This window comes from Diceros bicornis, chromosome 3 (assembly GCF_020826845.1).
Source record: "Diceros bicornis minor isolate mBicDic1 chromosome 3, mDicBic1.mat.cur, whole genome shotgun sequence".
In the NCBI taxonomy this organism is placed as follows: Eukaryota; Metazoa; Chordata; class Mammalia; order Perissodactyla; family Rhinocerotidae; genus Diceros; species Diceros bicornis.
The window spans coordinates 87,565,884-87,583,998 of NC_080742.1; the positions used below are offsets into that span (position 1 = coordinate 87,565,884).

Genomic DNA, 18,115 nt, shown 5'->3' on the forward strand with positions numbered 1-18,115 from the left:
TGGAAGATCTGAAGTATAATTGGAACCAAGCACACATGGATTTGGGCTAATTCCAGGGATAGTACATATGGATTGTGGTCTAGTTACTCTCTGATGCTAACCACATGTCATGACACCGAGTGCTCATTCTCGGTTCTGTCTAAGCACTTAATGATTATTTTCATAATTCCTTCACAGTACTTACTCTAAATCCTTTCTTCTTTTTGCTTCCAAAAAATACCAGATTGCTTAAGCTGAAATAGACATTTACAGCTATTGTATTTTATGATATTTGTGAATTTTAAAACTTCCTCTTGAATGTTAGCTGCATGCAAGTTACCTTCAAAACAATGTCCATTTTCCCAGGAAGCCCCACACATCACCTCTTTTTCTGCAGCTAATTTAGGTGTGCTCCCTGCATGGTGTCCTAATTACACCTTTGTTATCCGCTCTCAGATGATGCCCCTAATCAGCCAAGCTTGTGACCTGCTCCTGGCTCATTTAGACTCCTATGCAGAATCTGGAGATGCTTTCGACATCCAGAGGTAAGGGCTACATTAAGGATGAGAAATCGCATTCTTGAATTGCTGCTTCTTGTAACGTACATAATTGCTGGACAATTACCTTGGGACCAGCAAACTGTGGAAATGCTGGAAGCTCATAAAAGCATGGGTGGACTGACTAATAAGAAGAAATGACACCCACATAAAATGTGAAGGGAATGTGGACAAAGCCCTGGGGAGGTGTGGCATGTCAAGGGAAGCCTCGAGCGGGCAGCGGTTTGTGGGTGGACTTGCCCTCTGACTCTACAGACCCAGGAGTGGGCAGGATATACCTGGGCAGAAGGACAGGGTCCTGGGGAAAAAGTCTGTATATTTTTACTTCAAGAAATATTGTGGAGCACATCAGCCTAGAAGCCACGACTTACTGGTGGACACCAAATTGAAACGATTGATTATCTGGCTTTTCTCTTAGTTGTCCTGGGCTAAATTGTGGTTTACAGCAGATTAGGAGTAATGTGGCAGATCAGCCAGAAGCCAACTGGTTCTTATCATTGTTAATAAAACAACAGCATAATCAACAGCAGCATCTAAATTCTACCATATTGTTCACAAAATTCTCTCATACACATTCTCTCTGGTCACAAGACACGTGCGTTGGCTAAAGACAAGATGGGCTCAACAACTACAAAAGCAGAGTAAATAACTCTTAAAACCCTTAAATCTTCAACCATTAGAATCAGATGGAATCAGTATAACCAGTAGTTAAATTGTTGTTTTTGCTGTAGCAAGGAGATATGTAATCAATTGTAGAAATGTTTTCAATAAAAGCAGTCAAAATATATAAAAAAGTCATGTGGAGATGTCATTTATTCCTTAATGATAAGCTGTTGGTGACAGAATTTATGAAGAAGAGGAACTAAGTGTCTGCCTACATCAAGCCACAAAAATAGACCTTTTAATTATAAAAGGATATGAATATCCAGTTGTTGTTAGCCTTTTTAGAAATAACCTGACTACGCCTATAAGAGAACAAGAAAGGATCATTCTAGTTCAAAATGGCCATTTGGGGGGCAAGTTTCCTAGAAACTAAGAGGTTAATTTTTCTGGAGCTACTGCCAGACACTTTTCCTTCTGTTTGTTTCTAAAATGCAACGTGTGTTTTCTGTAGTAATATACATATGCTCATGAAGCTGGTCCCAGAGTTTGTCTTGTATTTATTTGAGTGTGAAGGGTCCTGGTTTTTTGTTTGTTGCTCTTGTGGAAACTGTAAAATCATTAGGAGGAAGTGGGGGACAGAGCTAATAAAAGTGGACCATCAGATTGTTAATTCATCCATCACAATTTGCTACATATCAATTAGGCACTAGAGGCTGTCTTTGGATGAGCTCTGCGCAGCTTTGGGGTAACGCACACAGGCTTTCCGTCACCTCCTTCACGGAGGAAAATTCAAAGTGTAGCCCTTGGTGTTTGCCTGTGTCTGGTTGACTAAGGCTGCCCGAAGCTGGAAAGTCAAGTAAGTGATGCTCTCCTCCCCCCAGTCTTTGTTTAGATAAGCCGTTATGTTTTTATGTCTCCTCTGGAATTCTGCTGTCACGCCCAAAGGATCTAATCCTGGAGGCTCCGCTCCCACCACCTCACTCCGGATGCGCAGGAAGCTCCCCTTGCGAGCAGGCAGACAGTGGAGTTGTGCCTCTTCAGGAGTGAGTGTGATGGGTGGGCCAATGGCAGAGTCCTTTCGACATTCAAATGTTCCCTCCCTCGTAGGTGCTACTGCTGCTACACCACCGACGTGGTTGCCAGTGTCGCCTTCGGCACCCAGGTGGACTCCCAAATGGCTCACGAGGACCCCTTTGCGCAGCACTGCAAGCGTTTCTTTGCATTCTCCATCCCCAGACCTATCCTGGTTTTAATCTGTAAGTACAGCTCCTGCCGAGGGTGGTAAGGTGGGCTACGCGAGCTGGGCAGACCCCGTGACACCTGGGTGGACCCAGGCCGCTTCCAGGGCTCAGCCTCTGCCACCAGGAAAGGGCACTCGGGGTGTTTCCCCGTGGAGTCTGCCCTGCAGAGGCCTTGTCTTCCTGGAGCCACCCAGGCCCCTCTTATCACCAGCCTGGGGCCACTTATTACCATCTTAGGGAGTCCTGGCCTCCCTTACCACCAACTAGTGAGAACAGTCGCAGCGCCCCCTGCTGAGTGCTTTGCATGCCTTGCCTCAGTTAGTGCTTGTATTTACCCAATGAGAAAAGGTACCCCCATTTTACAGATGGGAAAACTGAGGCTTCGAAAGGCAGAGCGAAGACTGACATCCAAAGCCCTTCATTTTCTAGGGCATATTTCCCCCCTCCAGCAAAATCCTCTTCAGAAGACCTCTCTGCTTGAGACTCAATGCACACTAAACTAGAAATCACATGTGATGGGTGACTGGTAGCTTACCCAATGCTGTGGAGACCAGTTGATTTAGTTTATTTTTAGTTTAGAAGGGAGTTTTTGCCCTCTGGCCAATTCCATTATCTTCCTGCTTTTATGGACGTATTGAAGTGTTACTGTTGTTATTGATTATTGCCATAATTTCTAACCATTCTGCTGGGCTGGTAAATTCTATTCATTCCTTGGTCAGTTTCATTCCCATTTCTGAGTCAACTTCTGTGGAAGCCTTTGTCACCTCCATTCGCTCGGCACTGCAATTGTAGGAGGAGCTGCTATGGGGTCAAGGCAGCCCCCTCCTTCGCCCTCACCCCGGTCACCCTCAGGGGAGCTGCTCCAGCTGAGTCAGCTCCTCTTGCCATCAACCACGAACTCGTCCTGCAACCTGTGGGGCATGTGGGTTCTGTTGTCCCATCGCTGCTGCTATGTCTCCCCCTGCCGCTCTGAGCCTGCCTCCCTGCTCTGTCATGCTGGTTAGCCTCCAGGTCTTGAAAACGGCAGAGCCTTCTGAGACCTCCATGGGTCCCCAACTGTCCTCCCCAGTCCAGCCCCCATGCAGTGCTGTGCGCAGCAGACCCACCACGAATGCCGAGAGGCTGAACTGAGCCGAGCTCCGCCTCGGCAGGCTCAGCCCTTCAGCCCAGGCCACTGTCGGGGGGGGGGAGGGGATCCGTGTCCCTGACCCAGGTACCTCGTCCCAAGGGCATGGCAGCAAGGGAGGCGCCCACAGGGACAGGACCAGCATCCTTGTCAGCAGCTGCAGTGGCAGCTTTTAGGGACGATTCAGGTGGTAGCTCTGGGGACAGTCATCCAGTGGGGGAAAAAAAAGCAAATGACCAGAAAGTTAAGAAAGTAGATCAGCTTCTACCACTTGCTAAGACTCGAAACATGGCTTGTCATCTGTTCTTTCTTGATCAAATACAAAGACCTTGGGCCCTCATACCTACAACCTAGAAAATTAATTTATGACATTGACTTCTTGGGGGCCAGATGGAAGTGGGGATTCAACTGTACAGACGTTCACTGAGTGCTTACAATGTGCAAGGAACAGTGAGGAGGCCAGAGGGGAACGAGATATAACCCCTGCTCTAAGGAGCAGCGATTCAGACGGGAAGACAGGCCTTCGAATGACTCTAATTCAAGGGCAGGGCTTGCTTCCTGGCAACAGCCATCTAATAGCCTGGTTGATTATCACCCCCTTCTCAATGCCACTTTTGTTTTTCTCTTTCAAGTATCATTTCCATCCATAATGGTCCCACTGGCCCGGATTTTGCCCAATAAGAACCGAGATGAAGTGAATGGCTTTTTTAACAAACTCATTAGGAATGTGATTGCCTTGCGGGACCGGCAGACAGCAGAAGAGGTAACGTATTTTAATAGGACACAGCATTGAAATGGAATGGAACCTAATTTGGCACTGTTGTCTCTTTTCTCTTTCTTCCCTCCTAACCCCGCACACCACACCTTTATTGGTCTACCACTTAGAGCTTGCCAGGGCATCAGAGAGAAAGGAGACTGGTGGAAGAGAGGCAAAGAAGAATGAGAAAAGTGAGGGCAGACGGGAAGGATGCTGGGGAGAAGCCCAGAGCAATTTGTTCACACTCTGACCTGGGGGAGTGGAATTAAAGCCACTCCCCAAACTCACGGGCCTCTCTATTTCAAGCATCACTCCCAGCACAGGTTATAGCAGCCCCAAAAGAATTTTTTAGGTAAATGTGCTCCCATGTACTTTTCATCAGCATCTTCTTTATATTGAAAAGTAGCAATATGGAGTTTTCCAGCATGAATAGTATCAGTGTTAGGGAGGAATTCAGGCAGCTCTTACCAGTCCCACCTTCCCTCTCAGCACGGAGGATGTTGCTACAAAATTCATGGTTGAGGGCCCTCTCATGCTTCATCTGAGACCTAGAGCTTTCTTTCCTCCTTACAGACTTGCCCTACTATGTGCCTTGCTTGGCACATAGTAGGAAACAAGTAAATATTTGCTGATTGAGGGGCCAGCCCCTTGTCGTAGCAGTTAAGTACGCGCGCTCCACTGCTGGCGGCTCGGGTTCGGATCCTGGGCGCGCACCGACGCACTGCTTGTCGGGCCATGCTGTGGCGGCGTCCCATATAAAGTGGAGGAAGATGGGCACAGATGTTAGCCCAGGGCCAGTCTTCCTCAGCAAAAAGAGGAGGATTGGCATGGATGTTAGTTCAGGGCTGATCTTCCTCAAAAAAAGAAAAAAAATTTGCTGATTGAATTTGGCTGAGAATAGAAATAAGAATTTTCAGTATTAAGGCAAACGATTTCAATATTGCATATGCTCCTGCATGTATAATGCTATTCTTTAAGGGCCTCGTAGCATTCAAGAAAGTCACTTAAAAGAAATAACAGGCCTGAAATGTCTTTTCCTCAACTGACTTGTGCAAGATGTAGCTTTAAAAGGGTTTCTTCAAAGACTGGGTGGCTCAGAGGGATTAACAAGGAAAGGACGTGAGGTCCTATCGCTGCGGCATTAGCCGACTATCAATTCCGGGGTCAATTAGTGGCTGGATGCACGGAGCAGCCTTGGGAGGCAGCCTCGTCCGGTGGCCCAGCTTCGTCCACAGTCCTGGAGACTGTGCAGCAAAGGTGTCCATGTCCAGAAGGCAGGGGGACGGTGCACACAAGCTCATGGCCCCTTGGCGCATGCCACCGTGAACTCAACTTGACGCTGTTGGAGGTGTGGGAAGAATCAGCTCACCCTGGCCTGAAAGGACAGAACATTCTTATCCAAGTTCATGCTTCTCCAGAGGGAGGATGGAGCCTGGGGAAGAAGGGATGAAGAAAGCACCATTTCAAACCATGATATTGGTATGAAGGGCTTCCCAATGAGAGTGTAATCACACACACCTCCCACCCCAGCCCTCACCCAAAACCCACTGGCTGCAGAATCAGGCTGAAAATTCTAAAACTATTGCACCATTACTAAGAGGTGAGAGGTTATTAAAGATCCAATTACTGGGATTGCCTCAAGCTTTTCCTTTTATAAACTCGAGAGCTATTTGTTTCAAACAATGAGTTGATCTGAGAAAAACCTCCCAACCACAAATCCAGGACTGCCCGTGTCAAGACAGAGCTATATGGTTACTAAGAAAACTTGCTTTAAACCCATCTAAACTCTGTAGACATTCCATCAAGCAGATGTGTGTTTGCGCAGTGGAAAATGCAGCACAGATGTTAAAAGGTAAATATTTTTCTAAGCTCTAGCCGATGGGTGGATTAGACACCTACATCTATCAGGGTGCGTATTTTTCTTGGATATAACCATAAACCAGCTCTGTTTCAGTCCTAAATGGGCAGTGTTCAAATAGCCTCCGTGATGCAGTGCAAATAAAGGAAACCCATCTACACTAATGCTCTTCTCCCATGCACAGGCCCTGGAGAGCAGCCCTTTCCTCTGGCCTTGGTAGCCAGAGGTTAAGGCAGATTTCTACCGTGCTCAATGGCCCTGTAGCAGCCTGTCTGAGCCAGGATGAGAGGCAAGGATGCCAGCTGCAGTTCTGCACTGGAAAAACCCAACTGTGTGGATGTGGCTGTGCCCTTCCTCCCATCACTGCCCTCACCCCACCCCAGCAAAACCACAGGCAAGCCTCAGAGACCACAACTGTGTCGCACCCCGAGGAGTTTCAAATGTGCCAGCTGAGAGGTCTGGGATGCTCTGGGGTCCGGGAGTGGTATCCAGGAGCCAAGGTAGCAGAGGGTGCTCACCTCCCACAGGTGCCCTCATGCCCTGCCCTGCCCCGGCTCTGCCCCACAGGAGCAGGCTAGCAGTGGGGCCACGACAGCCACCCAGATATCACCAAGTGACAGGAAGGAAGCTGGGGACAGCCAGCTTTTGAGGATGCCATTTGGAGAGAGAATAAGCAGGACCAAGGTGGAAAGAGGCAGCCAACAATGGCTGACCCTTGGCCATTTTCCCAGCTATTACAACCCGAGCAGTCTGGCAGGATGCGGAGGCCTGGCCCCCCTCTTTTCAGGCTCTTGGTGCCCACAGGCTTAGCTGTGAGCCCTGCTGCCTCCCAGCAGACACCTGCCAAGGTCACTACGCTGGGAAGCAGTAGAGCTGTGAAGGTCTCAGGATCCAAGCTTCTTGCTCCAAACGGCATGCAAATCCAACACAGCCTTCCTCAAAATGCATTTACTGCATTGCATTTTTCTTTCTGGAATTACACAGTACCAGGCACGGGTGAGGGGTGGGGCTCAGGGTCCTGCCCTGGAGATGCTGATGATCTCATGGAGGAGAAAAAGCAACCACACATGAAATAACAACATCTTCAAAGACAGAATTAAGTGCTGATGCGTGTGGCATAGATTATTAGTGCAATTGAAATTCAGAGGCCAATGAATTAAGAAAATACTGCAACAAGGCATGTAATTGATGAAATTATAATATTGTTCTGCTGGTGGTTCAGATACTCTCCTTTTGCTGTTTAGTCCCATAAACTTCAGAAAAGAGTAACATATTAGTTGTTACTCATCACATTAAAGAGCTTTTCAAAGAAAGCATGGGCCAGAGATACACTTTGTCAATGCTAAAGCAATATGTAAACGCTTCTATTGTTATAATTAGTGGTAGTCAAAATATAAAGAATATGCAAACTGCTGATAAGCAAGGTAGGGGAAAATGGTAAGAAAGCTCTAACCACTTAAATGGGGTAGGGGATTACTGAGAAAAAAGGGAACGATATGAGGAGTCTAGGCTATGGGAGACTTTGAAGACAAGCTTCACTGAAGCTAGTCCTCCCCCTTCTGTTAACTTCTAGCCATGTGAGAAAAACATGGCCACCATATAAGCCCTGAACTGCACATAAGTGAACAATGGAGCACATGCTTTGGTTCCAATCTATATGATGTTTTAATTGTTTTATTATTGGAAAACCGACCAACCAGCCGACAGTACAAACATGGATAAAGCAGAAAATAAAAGCTCCCCTGGCTTTCCCACCTTCTCCAGCTCACTGTGAACGCTTCATATGTGTCTTGCTAAGTATTTTCTATGCATGGACAAACATACATAATTATATATATGTACATTTACTGTTTTTACAGAAATGAGATTCGACTGTGCATATTGTTCCACAACTTGCTTTTTTCCACTTATCAAAGTGGCTTAATACCTTTCCGAATCAGCCCAGATTGAACGGCCTCATCATTTTTAATGGAGGTATCACAGTCTGCTGTTGCCGCCCCGGAGTCTGTCTGACGGTGCCATACTGAGGGACACTGGGGGGGCTCCAGGTTCTTGCCATCTCAGTAACCCTGCAATCAGGATCCTTGTTTGTATTGAGCTCTTTAAAAGCTACACATGCATCTTCTTTTGTGTTCCAAGAAGCCTCACTTATGTAACTCTAAGGCCAAAATGTGCTTTTTCTTCTTTTGTCCCTTAGAGGCGGAGGGACTTCCTCCAAATGGTCCTGGATGCCCGACATTCTGCTGCCTCCGTGGGCGTGGAGAGCTTTGACATCGTCAGACAAGTCTTTTCCTCCACCGAATGTGCAGCAAATCCTTCCCAGCAACACCAGCCCAGACCCCTGTCCAAGCCTTTGACTGTGGATGAGGTCGTGGGCCAGGCCTTCATCTTCCTCATTGCTGGCTATGAGATCATCACCAACACACTCTCTTTCGCCACCTACCTCCTGGCCACCAACCCTGACTGCCAAGAGAAGCTTCTGAGAGAGGTGGACAGTTTTAACGAGAAACACGTGAGTACAGTGGTCCATGTGCAATTCACAAGGACAATTGATTTTGTGTTCGTAGAAGTGAAACTTTTTTTGATAACTGCCTTGCTAAAATCACATTCTAAGTTTACAGGATGGAATAGGGCCATTACCCACCTTCTCCATCTCTCTGGGTTAGCAAGTAAAATGGAGTCTTCAGAACAACAGAAAAAAAGAAAAGAAAAAGACAAATTGTGCACATACCTTCACTGTCTGGGGCTGTCCATGAAGCCAGGCCTGGCTCGGCAAAGCTGTAAAGTCTTAGCCAAGAGTCAGGGTCAAAGGGCAGGGATGGGAAGGAGGTGTGGTTTCCCCGCTGCTCTGACTGTGGAGTCACCACGCTGCGGGAGGCAGATGTGAGCCAGGGAATGGAGCCAGGTTGGAAGGCAGGAGTGGGTACAAGGATGGGCCAAGACGAAGCAGGAATGAAGACTGGGTGAGCCCTGAGGGGGAGGTCCATAAATGGAGTAAAGTGAGATGGGGCCGGTCAGCACCAGGTCCAGATTCTGGATATTCCTTCTAGATGAGGCTCCTGTTTGGTGCACTTGAAGCAAACTTTCAAAGGGAGCTGAGGTAGGCTACTTTATCGCCTCATTTTTTTCTGGATGCTTTTGTGTGTATTGCTTTGACTTATGAGAGGTTAAAGAAAATCATTTTAAAAATCTGTGCTTTAAAAGGAAGACCACCGTAAGAGAATCCTTTCTATTACATTCTGACGTCATTACTATTACATTCACAATTTTGGGAGGTGGCCTGTTCTGTTATTAGAACACTAGAATTTTTTTCATATATTGAACTGAAAACTGCTTCCCAGGGGCCGGCCCGCGGCGTAGCTGTTAAGTGCGCGCGCTCCACTGCTGGCGGCCTGGGTTCGGATCCCGGGCGCGCACCCACGCAACGCTTGTCAGGCCATGCTGTGGCGGCATCTCATATAAAGTGGAGGAAGATGGGCACGGATGTTAGCCCAGGACCAGTCTTCCTCAGCAAAAAAAGAGGAGGATTGGCATGGATGTTAGCACAGGGCTGATCTTCCTCACAAAAAAAAAAAAAAGAAGAAAACTGCTTCCCAGAAAATTCCATTTCTTTATCCCACTGGGGAAGTAGATGCAAGGTTAGCCTTTCTTCTCCAATGCAGTTTTCATATATTTCGGAACTGCATTAGTGGTGTTACTAATTGCCTCAACTTTTGGCTCTTCATGAGCTTATGGTCAACTTGAAGCTCCACGACGTTGTGACACTGCCCAGCTTGCTCTCCGCGATCCACTGCTTGTACGATTGATTTTTTGAGCCTAGATGCAAGAGTTTATATTTATCCCTATTATTGCTCAAGTCAGTCAAAATAATTTTGAATTTTGATTCTACCATCTGTCATATTAGCAATTCCTCTAGCTTTGTGTCATCTGAGACTTGCTAAGCATGTCTCCTAATTCATCCAAGTCATTGATTAAAATGTTGAACAGGACAGGGCTTCCTTCCAGGTTGACATTGATCCATTAATCAATATTCTTTGGGCATGGAATCTCAACAAGCCATGAATCCAAATAACCCACCTCCCACTCCCACCACCCATCTTATCCTGTTTTATAGGTAGTTGTGGTTTTTTTTAAATTGAGGAGTGGGGGGAGGGACCCAAGATGATTGGGGTACATTGCTGCAAGAGAAATAAGGGGATCTGAAGGGCATATCTATTAGGATGTGTTTAGTGGTAGGTAACAAAACCCCAACCCAACCTGATTCAAGCAAAAAAGGTGAGGGAGGGGGCACTTATTAGAACAGATCATTGAACAACACAGGAATAGATGTGGCTTCAGGAAAATCTTGATGAGGCCTCCAGGATGAGCACAGGTCCCAGTTTCTCCCCCATTCTTGGCTGTGCTTCCTTAGTATTGGCCCATTCTCAGTTGTGCTCTCCTCTTGAAGCCCCAAGCAGCCTTCCAAGAATGTCTGGACTATAGGCTCTCTTGCTCATAACCAATGGAGAAGACAGAGTCTGTAGCCCAAAATTCTCAGCAAGAGCCATCAGAATGCTTAGGTCACTGCTCATTCTTGAACCAACTATTGTGGCCAGAGAAATGGGAGCACCGATGGGCCTATGCCAGTCAATTCCACCCCCGGGGTCAATCATACCCAAGTCCTATGACTGAGAACTTGCGAGAGCCCCTCCCAGATGAAGCTCTGGCTGCTATTCCAGGAAGGCAGTAAAGGCAATAGAGGGGATTCAGCCCCCGGGTCTCAAATAAACCAGAAAGCAAGTCAAATTAAAGACTTTTAAGCATCTAGAGAGTGGTCAGCAGTGTGGTAGATATGGCAGCGGGTTGGAGAGGGCGCAACACCTCTGAGAGGTAGAAGTCACCATCCTCACCTTCAGGGAATTTAATCGCCAATTGAAAACTAGTAAGTGATATCTGTTAAAACAGTACCTCCCTTCCAAATAAAACCCTCCAGGGCAATAGAAGGCAGCAAATAATCAAGTCTAGCTGCATGGTGTCATTTAGAGAGCCGTGGGGCTCTCAGGGTCTGTCCCACCAACACTGTAATTACATCTGGTTGTGTTCATCTACCAGGAGGACACAGGGAGTGTTTCTGTAGGCTTCCATTCAAAGACCTTCACGAACACAACCCCTTACCTGGGACACGGCCTTAACTGACCACAACCTCAAGGAGGATGGTTCTGTCATACCAAACCCTGGCCTCCTTCAGATCCCCCAGCTTGGGATGGGTGCGCCCTTCTCTAGAGGTCCACCTCCCACAGGGCTGTGTGGAATGTTGCAAGGCACTGAGATTCCACGAGCAAATAAACAGATTTTAGTAGGTAAAGTTTCTCAAACTTTAGTGTGCATAAAACCACCCAGGAAGATTGCTTAAAGTGCAGATTCCAGGGCCCTGCCCTCAAAAGTTATGATTGAATAAGTCTAGGCCAGGGCCTAGGAATCTGCATTTTTAGTAAGTGTCCCAGGTGGTTTTGATGCTGGTGGTCCCTGGTTGCTCTTTGAGAATGCAGCCTTAGACTCAGGGTCCAGACTCCTCTCCTAAGAAGAGACAGGCTCCAAAGCCATGCCCCAGCCATGCAAACTCCCAGGTCATTTCCTTTCTCTAGGTGGCAATTGGGACGGTCTCTGAGAAATGGGAATACATGGAGGTTGTCTTTTTCAAAAAATAAATTTGGTAATCATAATAGTGTTAATAATCGTATAGTCTTGCACATGGTATGCAATCAATGAATACTTGTAGGTTCCTTGTTTTCTGTTCTTTTCTTTCTTTCCTTTTTTTTTTTTTTTTTTTTACTATAATCAGAGTTCTGTTAATATGGGCCATCTGTCAGGACATGGAAATGCAGATTAGGTGTTCACACATTAGATATTTTCCTGAAAATATTCCTGAAAATTTTCATGTAAAGTATGACTTGTTATAATTTTCCTGCTGGTTTCCATTCAGTAAATGTTTCTTGAGCACCAGTTAATGCCAGGCTCAGGCTCCAGACCCCACTCTCCAGGCTGTTGTGCCCCAGCTCTTCCGTGACATCCCTATAGAGCCCCGTGCACCTCAGTAGATGGCCTCCCTTATATTTGTCAATGACTTCACAGGATCTGAGCTCTAGAGTTTCTTTTCCCTGAGCCATATCCTTTTACAGCAATGCCTACGAGAATCTGAGGAAAGCCGTCCCTCTCCCCAAGAAAAAGAGTATATGTACTGTATCAGTTAGGATGTTTTCTGTTAACAGTGATAGAAAATTCAGCCCAGATTGGCTCAGGGAGTTTACTGACCCACATAACTGAAAATTCCAGAGGAGAGTGCTGCCTTCAGGTATGGCTTGAGTCAGAGGCTCAAACTCTGACACTGGGAACCAGCTTGTTCTCTCTCCTCATCTCTCAGTTCGGGTCGCTCTGGGCATACTCCATTCTCAGACAGGATCTCCGCTAGCAGTCTCAACACAGCTATGTAAGCAGTATGTTGAGCAGTCTGAACTAAGTGAGGTACAAACATGGAAACGTTTTATGTTTTCTCCAATTATTTCTTTTAAATGTGTTCTGATGAATCTCCTTCCCCTTTCTTTGATGATACCTTGGACAGATCTCAAAAGTTTTTGGTCACTTTTAGGCATTAAAAAGCCCAGACCAGTCTGGTCCAGTTTAAAACTTCAGTCCCAGATCCAGTTTAATGCTCATCCATCCCCTTAGCTCAGGCTGACCTGTGGCCTGAGGAAGCTTCCCTGGGGAGGGTGTGTTGTCTGCTCTTTCACCCTCCTTTCTCTCCTCCCCTTACACCTCCTGGGCCCCCTTCTCCAGGAGGTTGGGGCCATCAAACAGGTCCCCCAAATTCTCCCTAACTGGGGCTTCTGTCTGCACCTCTGCTGTGGTGGCTTCTGGCATGGAGCAGATGGTGGAGTTATTCAGAGGGCTCCTGGGACCTCCCCACCACACAGTTCTCTTTAGGGAGGGGCTCCAGCTCCCACTGCCAGCTCCTGCCCCATAGCTTCTTGGTGCTGGGGTCTCCTGGTGGCAGTCAGCCCTCTGGAGCAGCTTCGAATGCCTTTCACAGTGTCCAAGTGGCCCCCGGGAGACAGACATCTTTGCCACACCCATGGTGGCTGCTTCCTCTGCTGTCCCCTCTCTCTGCCCTGACATCTCTCTCCAGTTATTTTTCCTTTGCTCAAATAGGCAGAGAGGGACATGGAAATGCAGGTAACAATTGAGCATGCAGATGGCAAATGAGCAATTCTGCGCATCAACAGATGACCACCTGGAGAAGGAAAGGCCAGGCTCAGACAGCTGCCCTCTGCTCTCTCTGAGTGGTTCTGTCGGGACCCCTTCCTTGGCTGGAGACAGGGAAACACTGTTCCCTGGGTTGATGATTCCTTGCTCTGACAAGTTCTCCTTAAATCCCTCTAATCTCTTCATAGGCTGAGGATGGGGGTAGCTGACGGCAGGTTCAAGCCCCCAGCATGAAGAAGCGAGTCTCTTTCCTGGAAGTCTCAGAGAAAATCTCACAGCATCTCTCTGATAGTGATTGGGTCCTGCGCCCAGGCCTCAACCAATCACCGGGGCCCTGATTGGTTTAGACCTGGGTCACTGGCCCCATCCCTGGAGTTGAGCCTAGGCGGGGCCTCACCTGAACCACTCAGAACTCAAATGGTGGAGAGGCAGACCCCCAAACATCTGTTACTAGAAGTGGGGGGAATGGCTGCTGGGAGGCCAGAAAACAGTGTACGTACAGTCCGTGGTCCCCAGATAGAAACTCCCACTTTCAAATTTCCTGTGATGCAATCACACTCACCTTTCCTCTGAACTTATAGAAACCAGCTTCCAAGTCAGAATTATAAGTCCAACGTCGCCTAGTACTGCCTTCTCTTTTGTGCTTCTAAGTGATGAGCACGGCCTGCTCTTAGGTGCTTCTTGTAAACGATGTGGCCACTTCAAACCGAGTGTTTGTGATTCCACCAAGCCAGTTGCTCCTTATCAGTCAGAATGAAGCCAGAGTTGGCAGTTGGCCTTACTGCATCCTTTACCAGACAAGACGTGAAATTGTCAGTCGTGAAAGTCAATAATTCACGTGCTCTGCTTTTAGCAGAACTAGACTTCTGGCACATGTAAGGATACTCGAAGGTCTTCCTTCACTATTAGGGATTATCCTGATGTACATTTTACAACACCCACATCCTGTCCGGTGATATCCCATCTCTCACTACCCATTTGACCCCAGTGGCCTTGATGGCCTTTCTCTTTTCAGGGTTTGGATTTCTGTTCCGGTTTCTAATACTGTTATAACCCACTTCACAATTCGTGCCTCTAGGCTACTTCATTCTGGGCTACATATGTTTTCTTCCAAATTATCTGATTTTGGAATTGTGTCTGGCCTCCCCTCCTCTCTCCCCACCATCAAAATTCAGCTCAAAACCTTCTTTCTCAAGTCACCCAATCTCTTGGAGAGCTCTCTTTTTCCCCATGTTTCCTTAGTCATATTGAAGGGGAGGTACAGTCATTAAATTCAATAGTGGAGGAGCGGAGAAAGCTCTGTACTACTTGTACCACTTGTAAAATTGAGAAAAAATTTTAAATTAATATTATTTCAAAAGACTTTTGTAATGTGGATGCTTCATCGTGTCCTCCAATATCTAATTTTGAAAAGGATGAGAGGAAAAAAAAACAACTTCTTTCCATATAAATTGTTTTTGCTATAGCTTTAGCACTTTATGTTGAAATTATTGACTTTTGATCTGGCTAAACCATTCTCTTTTCTTCTCTTTGGTGCTGGACTGTGCCAGCCAAAATTTATGACCCATTTTCCTTCTGCTTAATTGTTGTTATAAATCTGCTGTGCAGAACCCAGTTGTAAATTTATCACAAATTGGACTAGATTGATATACAGCCTCTCTTTGGGATAATTTGAACAGAGTTGTGCCTTAGAAGGAAGGCCAAATTCTTAGAACTTCTCTTGAAGAGCTGCTTTTTAATCACTATAAATATCTAATTAAAATACAACTTACTGTTCCTTTTTCTCTTAAGGATAAAAGAACCTTCCATGCTGGATATTTCAGCTGATTAGCTCATGCTGCTAATGTGAGCAAGGTTGGGGATTTGTTCCTTGAAGCAGCCAGAGGATCTCAAAGGAAAAAAGCATATTCTGTGGCTACAAAAAAAACAAAACAAAACCAGCCATTTTGCCCCCAACCAGCTGTTTCATAAATACACGTCCTTTGTCACATGAGAGGGATGGGTGGAAAAATGTGACTAGCTTACCACAAATTCATCCTCACTATGGAAAAGAAATATATCTCCCAGTTTGGATTCCAGTCAGAGTCAATCTTCAGGGTCATTTTCACACAGGGAGTAGGGCATAGTTGACTTTATGGTTCAAGTGAAGAGCTGGAAATGGGTTTTTCCCCATCACGAAGGTTTCCTACCCTTTGCCCAGGTCTGCTGGAGTCCTGCCGTCTGAAGTTTTAGGAGGACTAAGCTCAGGTGTTCCCCATTAATTGGAGACCTAACACTCAGCCACGCAGGGCTTCGGTTCTTCTGAGTGCTTCCCTTTCCTACAGATCCCATAAGCCTGCAACAGAACACAAAGCAACGAGGCGCAAGGAAAGAGATAGGAACAAAGACCGACCTAGAGCCCTAAAGTCAAATTATGAAACAAAGACAAGAACTGGGACACCAGCAGGGTGACGGGAGTGGCAATAGACTGAGGTGCCAGCCACCAGGTGGAAGTCTCAAAATTTTAATGTGCATACGAATCCCCTAGGGATCTTGCCAACCTGCAGGTTCTGGCATAGTAGGTCTGGGGTTGGGCCTGAGATTCTGCATTTCCAACAAGCTCCTAGGGGCTGCCGATGCTGCCGGTTCATGGCCCACATTGTGAGCAGTCAGGTTCTAAACCCTAAAGACTGCATCTCCCTCAGTTGTGATGAATGTAGCAAGTATTTATTCCTAACGATGTTCTGCAATGATTTACCTTTTGTTAATAAGTTAAAACAGTTTCAAAATTATTCCAATGATAATGTTGCCACTCTCACTCGATTGAGTGAGAGATAAAGTGATGCAGGAATTCCCCAGTCCTGGATGTGTCTTTAGAAGTATATTGCCCAGAATCCTAAAATCATCTTGCTTCCTTAAATAATTTTCTCCAGGGTGGGAAGGTAGGGAAAACTTTTGAGTTGATCTAAAGTCATTTTCAAGCCTTCAATCAGGATGCACATGTAGACGGCAGACCTGTCACATCCAACAGGCGCCCTCCAGGTTGGACCTTTTAGGCAGGGAGCTCCATCTACACTGTGAGCTCCCCTAATGAGCCCTTAGTGTATACGGTAGCTTTGGGTGCCAATTGAGAGGCCACGTCAAAGTACTATGGTCAAAGAGAACTTTCGTGATGCTATTTCCCTGGGGCCTAGAGCAAAATCTGTCCTATTTTCACTGTGGGAGCAGGAGCTACAGGGGAGGACCTGTAGCTTGGAATGTGTCCAACATGCCCACTTCCTCTCCTTTCTGGAAGTATCTGTCCCAGAGAAGTGGACTCTGTCACCCTTCCCTAGCATCTCAACAACCAATCTCAGTGCAGAGAAGTCTTGACAGCCTACAAGAGGGGCCTCTCTGGGCATGCACCTGGAACGCTATCCTGGTGGCTATGTTTGGTGGCTACCGCTACCAAACTACCAACTCCGGGAAGGAAGAAGGAAGCCAAGAGATTAGACACTCTCTGCCCCATCAGTAGACACCTCAAGAGTCCTCAAAGCAAGCTCACCAGTCAACCAGGATCAGGTGGCACAGTCCAAGTTTTTAACTGCCCATATGATTATTAGATACACACACCACCCAGGGTTCCAAACTCTTCCACGTTGCCTGGGGGCATCCAAAGCCTATGCCCATGTGACCCCTTGGGAAACTGACCCCCTGACTTTGAACTGCTCCCAGGGGCCTCAGCAGTGGCAGCCTCATCCCCAGGCCTCGCCCCATCCAGGATCTCAGTGCTCCGCTGAGGACCTCCGCCTCTTCCTCTTTCCTCACCCTTCTCGTTCTTCCCCATTTCTCGTTTTTTTCCTCCTCTCTCCTCTCTTCAATGTTCACGGCATTGTTTAGTCTTCCTGCCCTCTTGCTTTCCCTTATCCGTGTTCTGGCTCTATCTCCAGATCCAGAGAGACACAGAGGCTTCCCTGCTCTACCTACTGACCCACTGCCCACTTGGGAGCCCCTGGCCATCCCAGAAACCTGTGATTTCACACAATGACGTCCCACGTGCGCGCAGTGAGGGTGTCAAGTGGGAGGCGGGTTGAAGAGCAGGAAGGACTTGCAAGTGCTTTTTCTGGGCCTCCTGGCTTAATCAAGTGGAATACGTCAGCATTTTGAATTTTTAGCAATTAATGCTCCAAGTCGCCCTTCCCCTGCCTCCCTGCAGAGCAGTTCTGTCTTGGCAGAGGGCGAAGTGACCTGCAAAGAGATGTTCCCCCCGGGAACGGGCCACACCAATCAGCATATATCTGGTGTCTTTCACATGGCAACTCAGAGCATTTCATGCTCAATATCTGGGCCTCTAGAGGGGCCGAGCTTTGCTAAGCAAATAAGCTGGTGGGGTCAGTTCACATCAACCCAGAAAAGCAAGAATCAAAAATAAACTTGGGAGAGTGAGCTCCACAGGTGAAGCCTGGTGTTCTATGGGTCCACTTGGTGTGGAGCTAGATTCTCAACTGAGTGGCTCATTTATTTAACGATTGCTCACATTATGGGCTCTTAAAACAACGAAAGTATGGGTTTTATTGCCAACAATTAGCTTTTGGAATAAACACACACACTTTTTAACTTCACTGAACTCAGTTGACCAAAGCCACTATTACACCCGCAGAGCAGGGACCTCAGACTGGTGTCATCTGGTGCAAATTTAAAGACTCCTACCCCTGGAAAACTTTGTCCATCAACTCAGCACTAGGCTTAAAATTTCGCCATTAGGAGGTTCCTTTGTTTCAACACATTGTCCATTAT

At 46.9% G+C, this 18,115-nt stretch overlaps 1 protein-coding gene across 1 annotated transcript in view; it reads left to right on the forward strand.

Annotated features, from left to right (window-relative positions):
- Positions 1-18,115, forward strand: part of TBXAS1 (thromboxane A synthase 1) — a 153,309-nt gene that overhangs the window by 94,290 nt on the left and 40,904 nt on the right. Inside the window, exons 6-9 of the mRNA XM_058531249.1 lie at positions 436-524; positions 2,247-2,395; positions 4,139-4,269; positions 8,319-8,633. Of these exons, the coding sequence (XP_058387232.1) occupies positions 436-524; positions 2,247-2,395; positions 4,139-4,269; positions 8,319-8,633 (684 nt within the window). The remainder of the gene's footprint in view (positions 1-435; positions 525-2,246; positions 2,396-4,138; positions 4,270-8,318; positions 8,634-18,115) is intronic.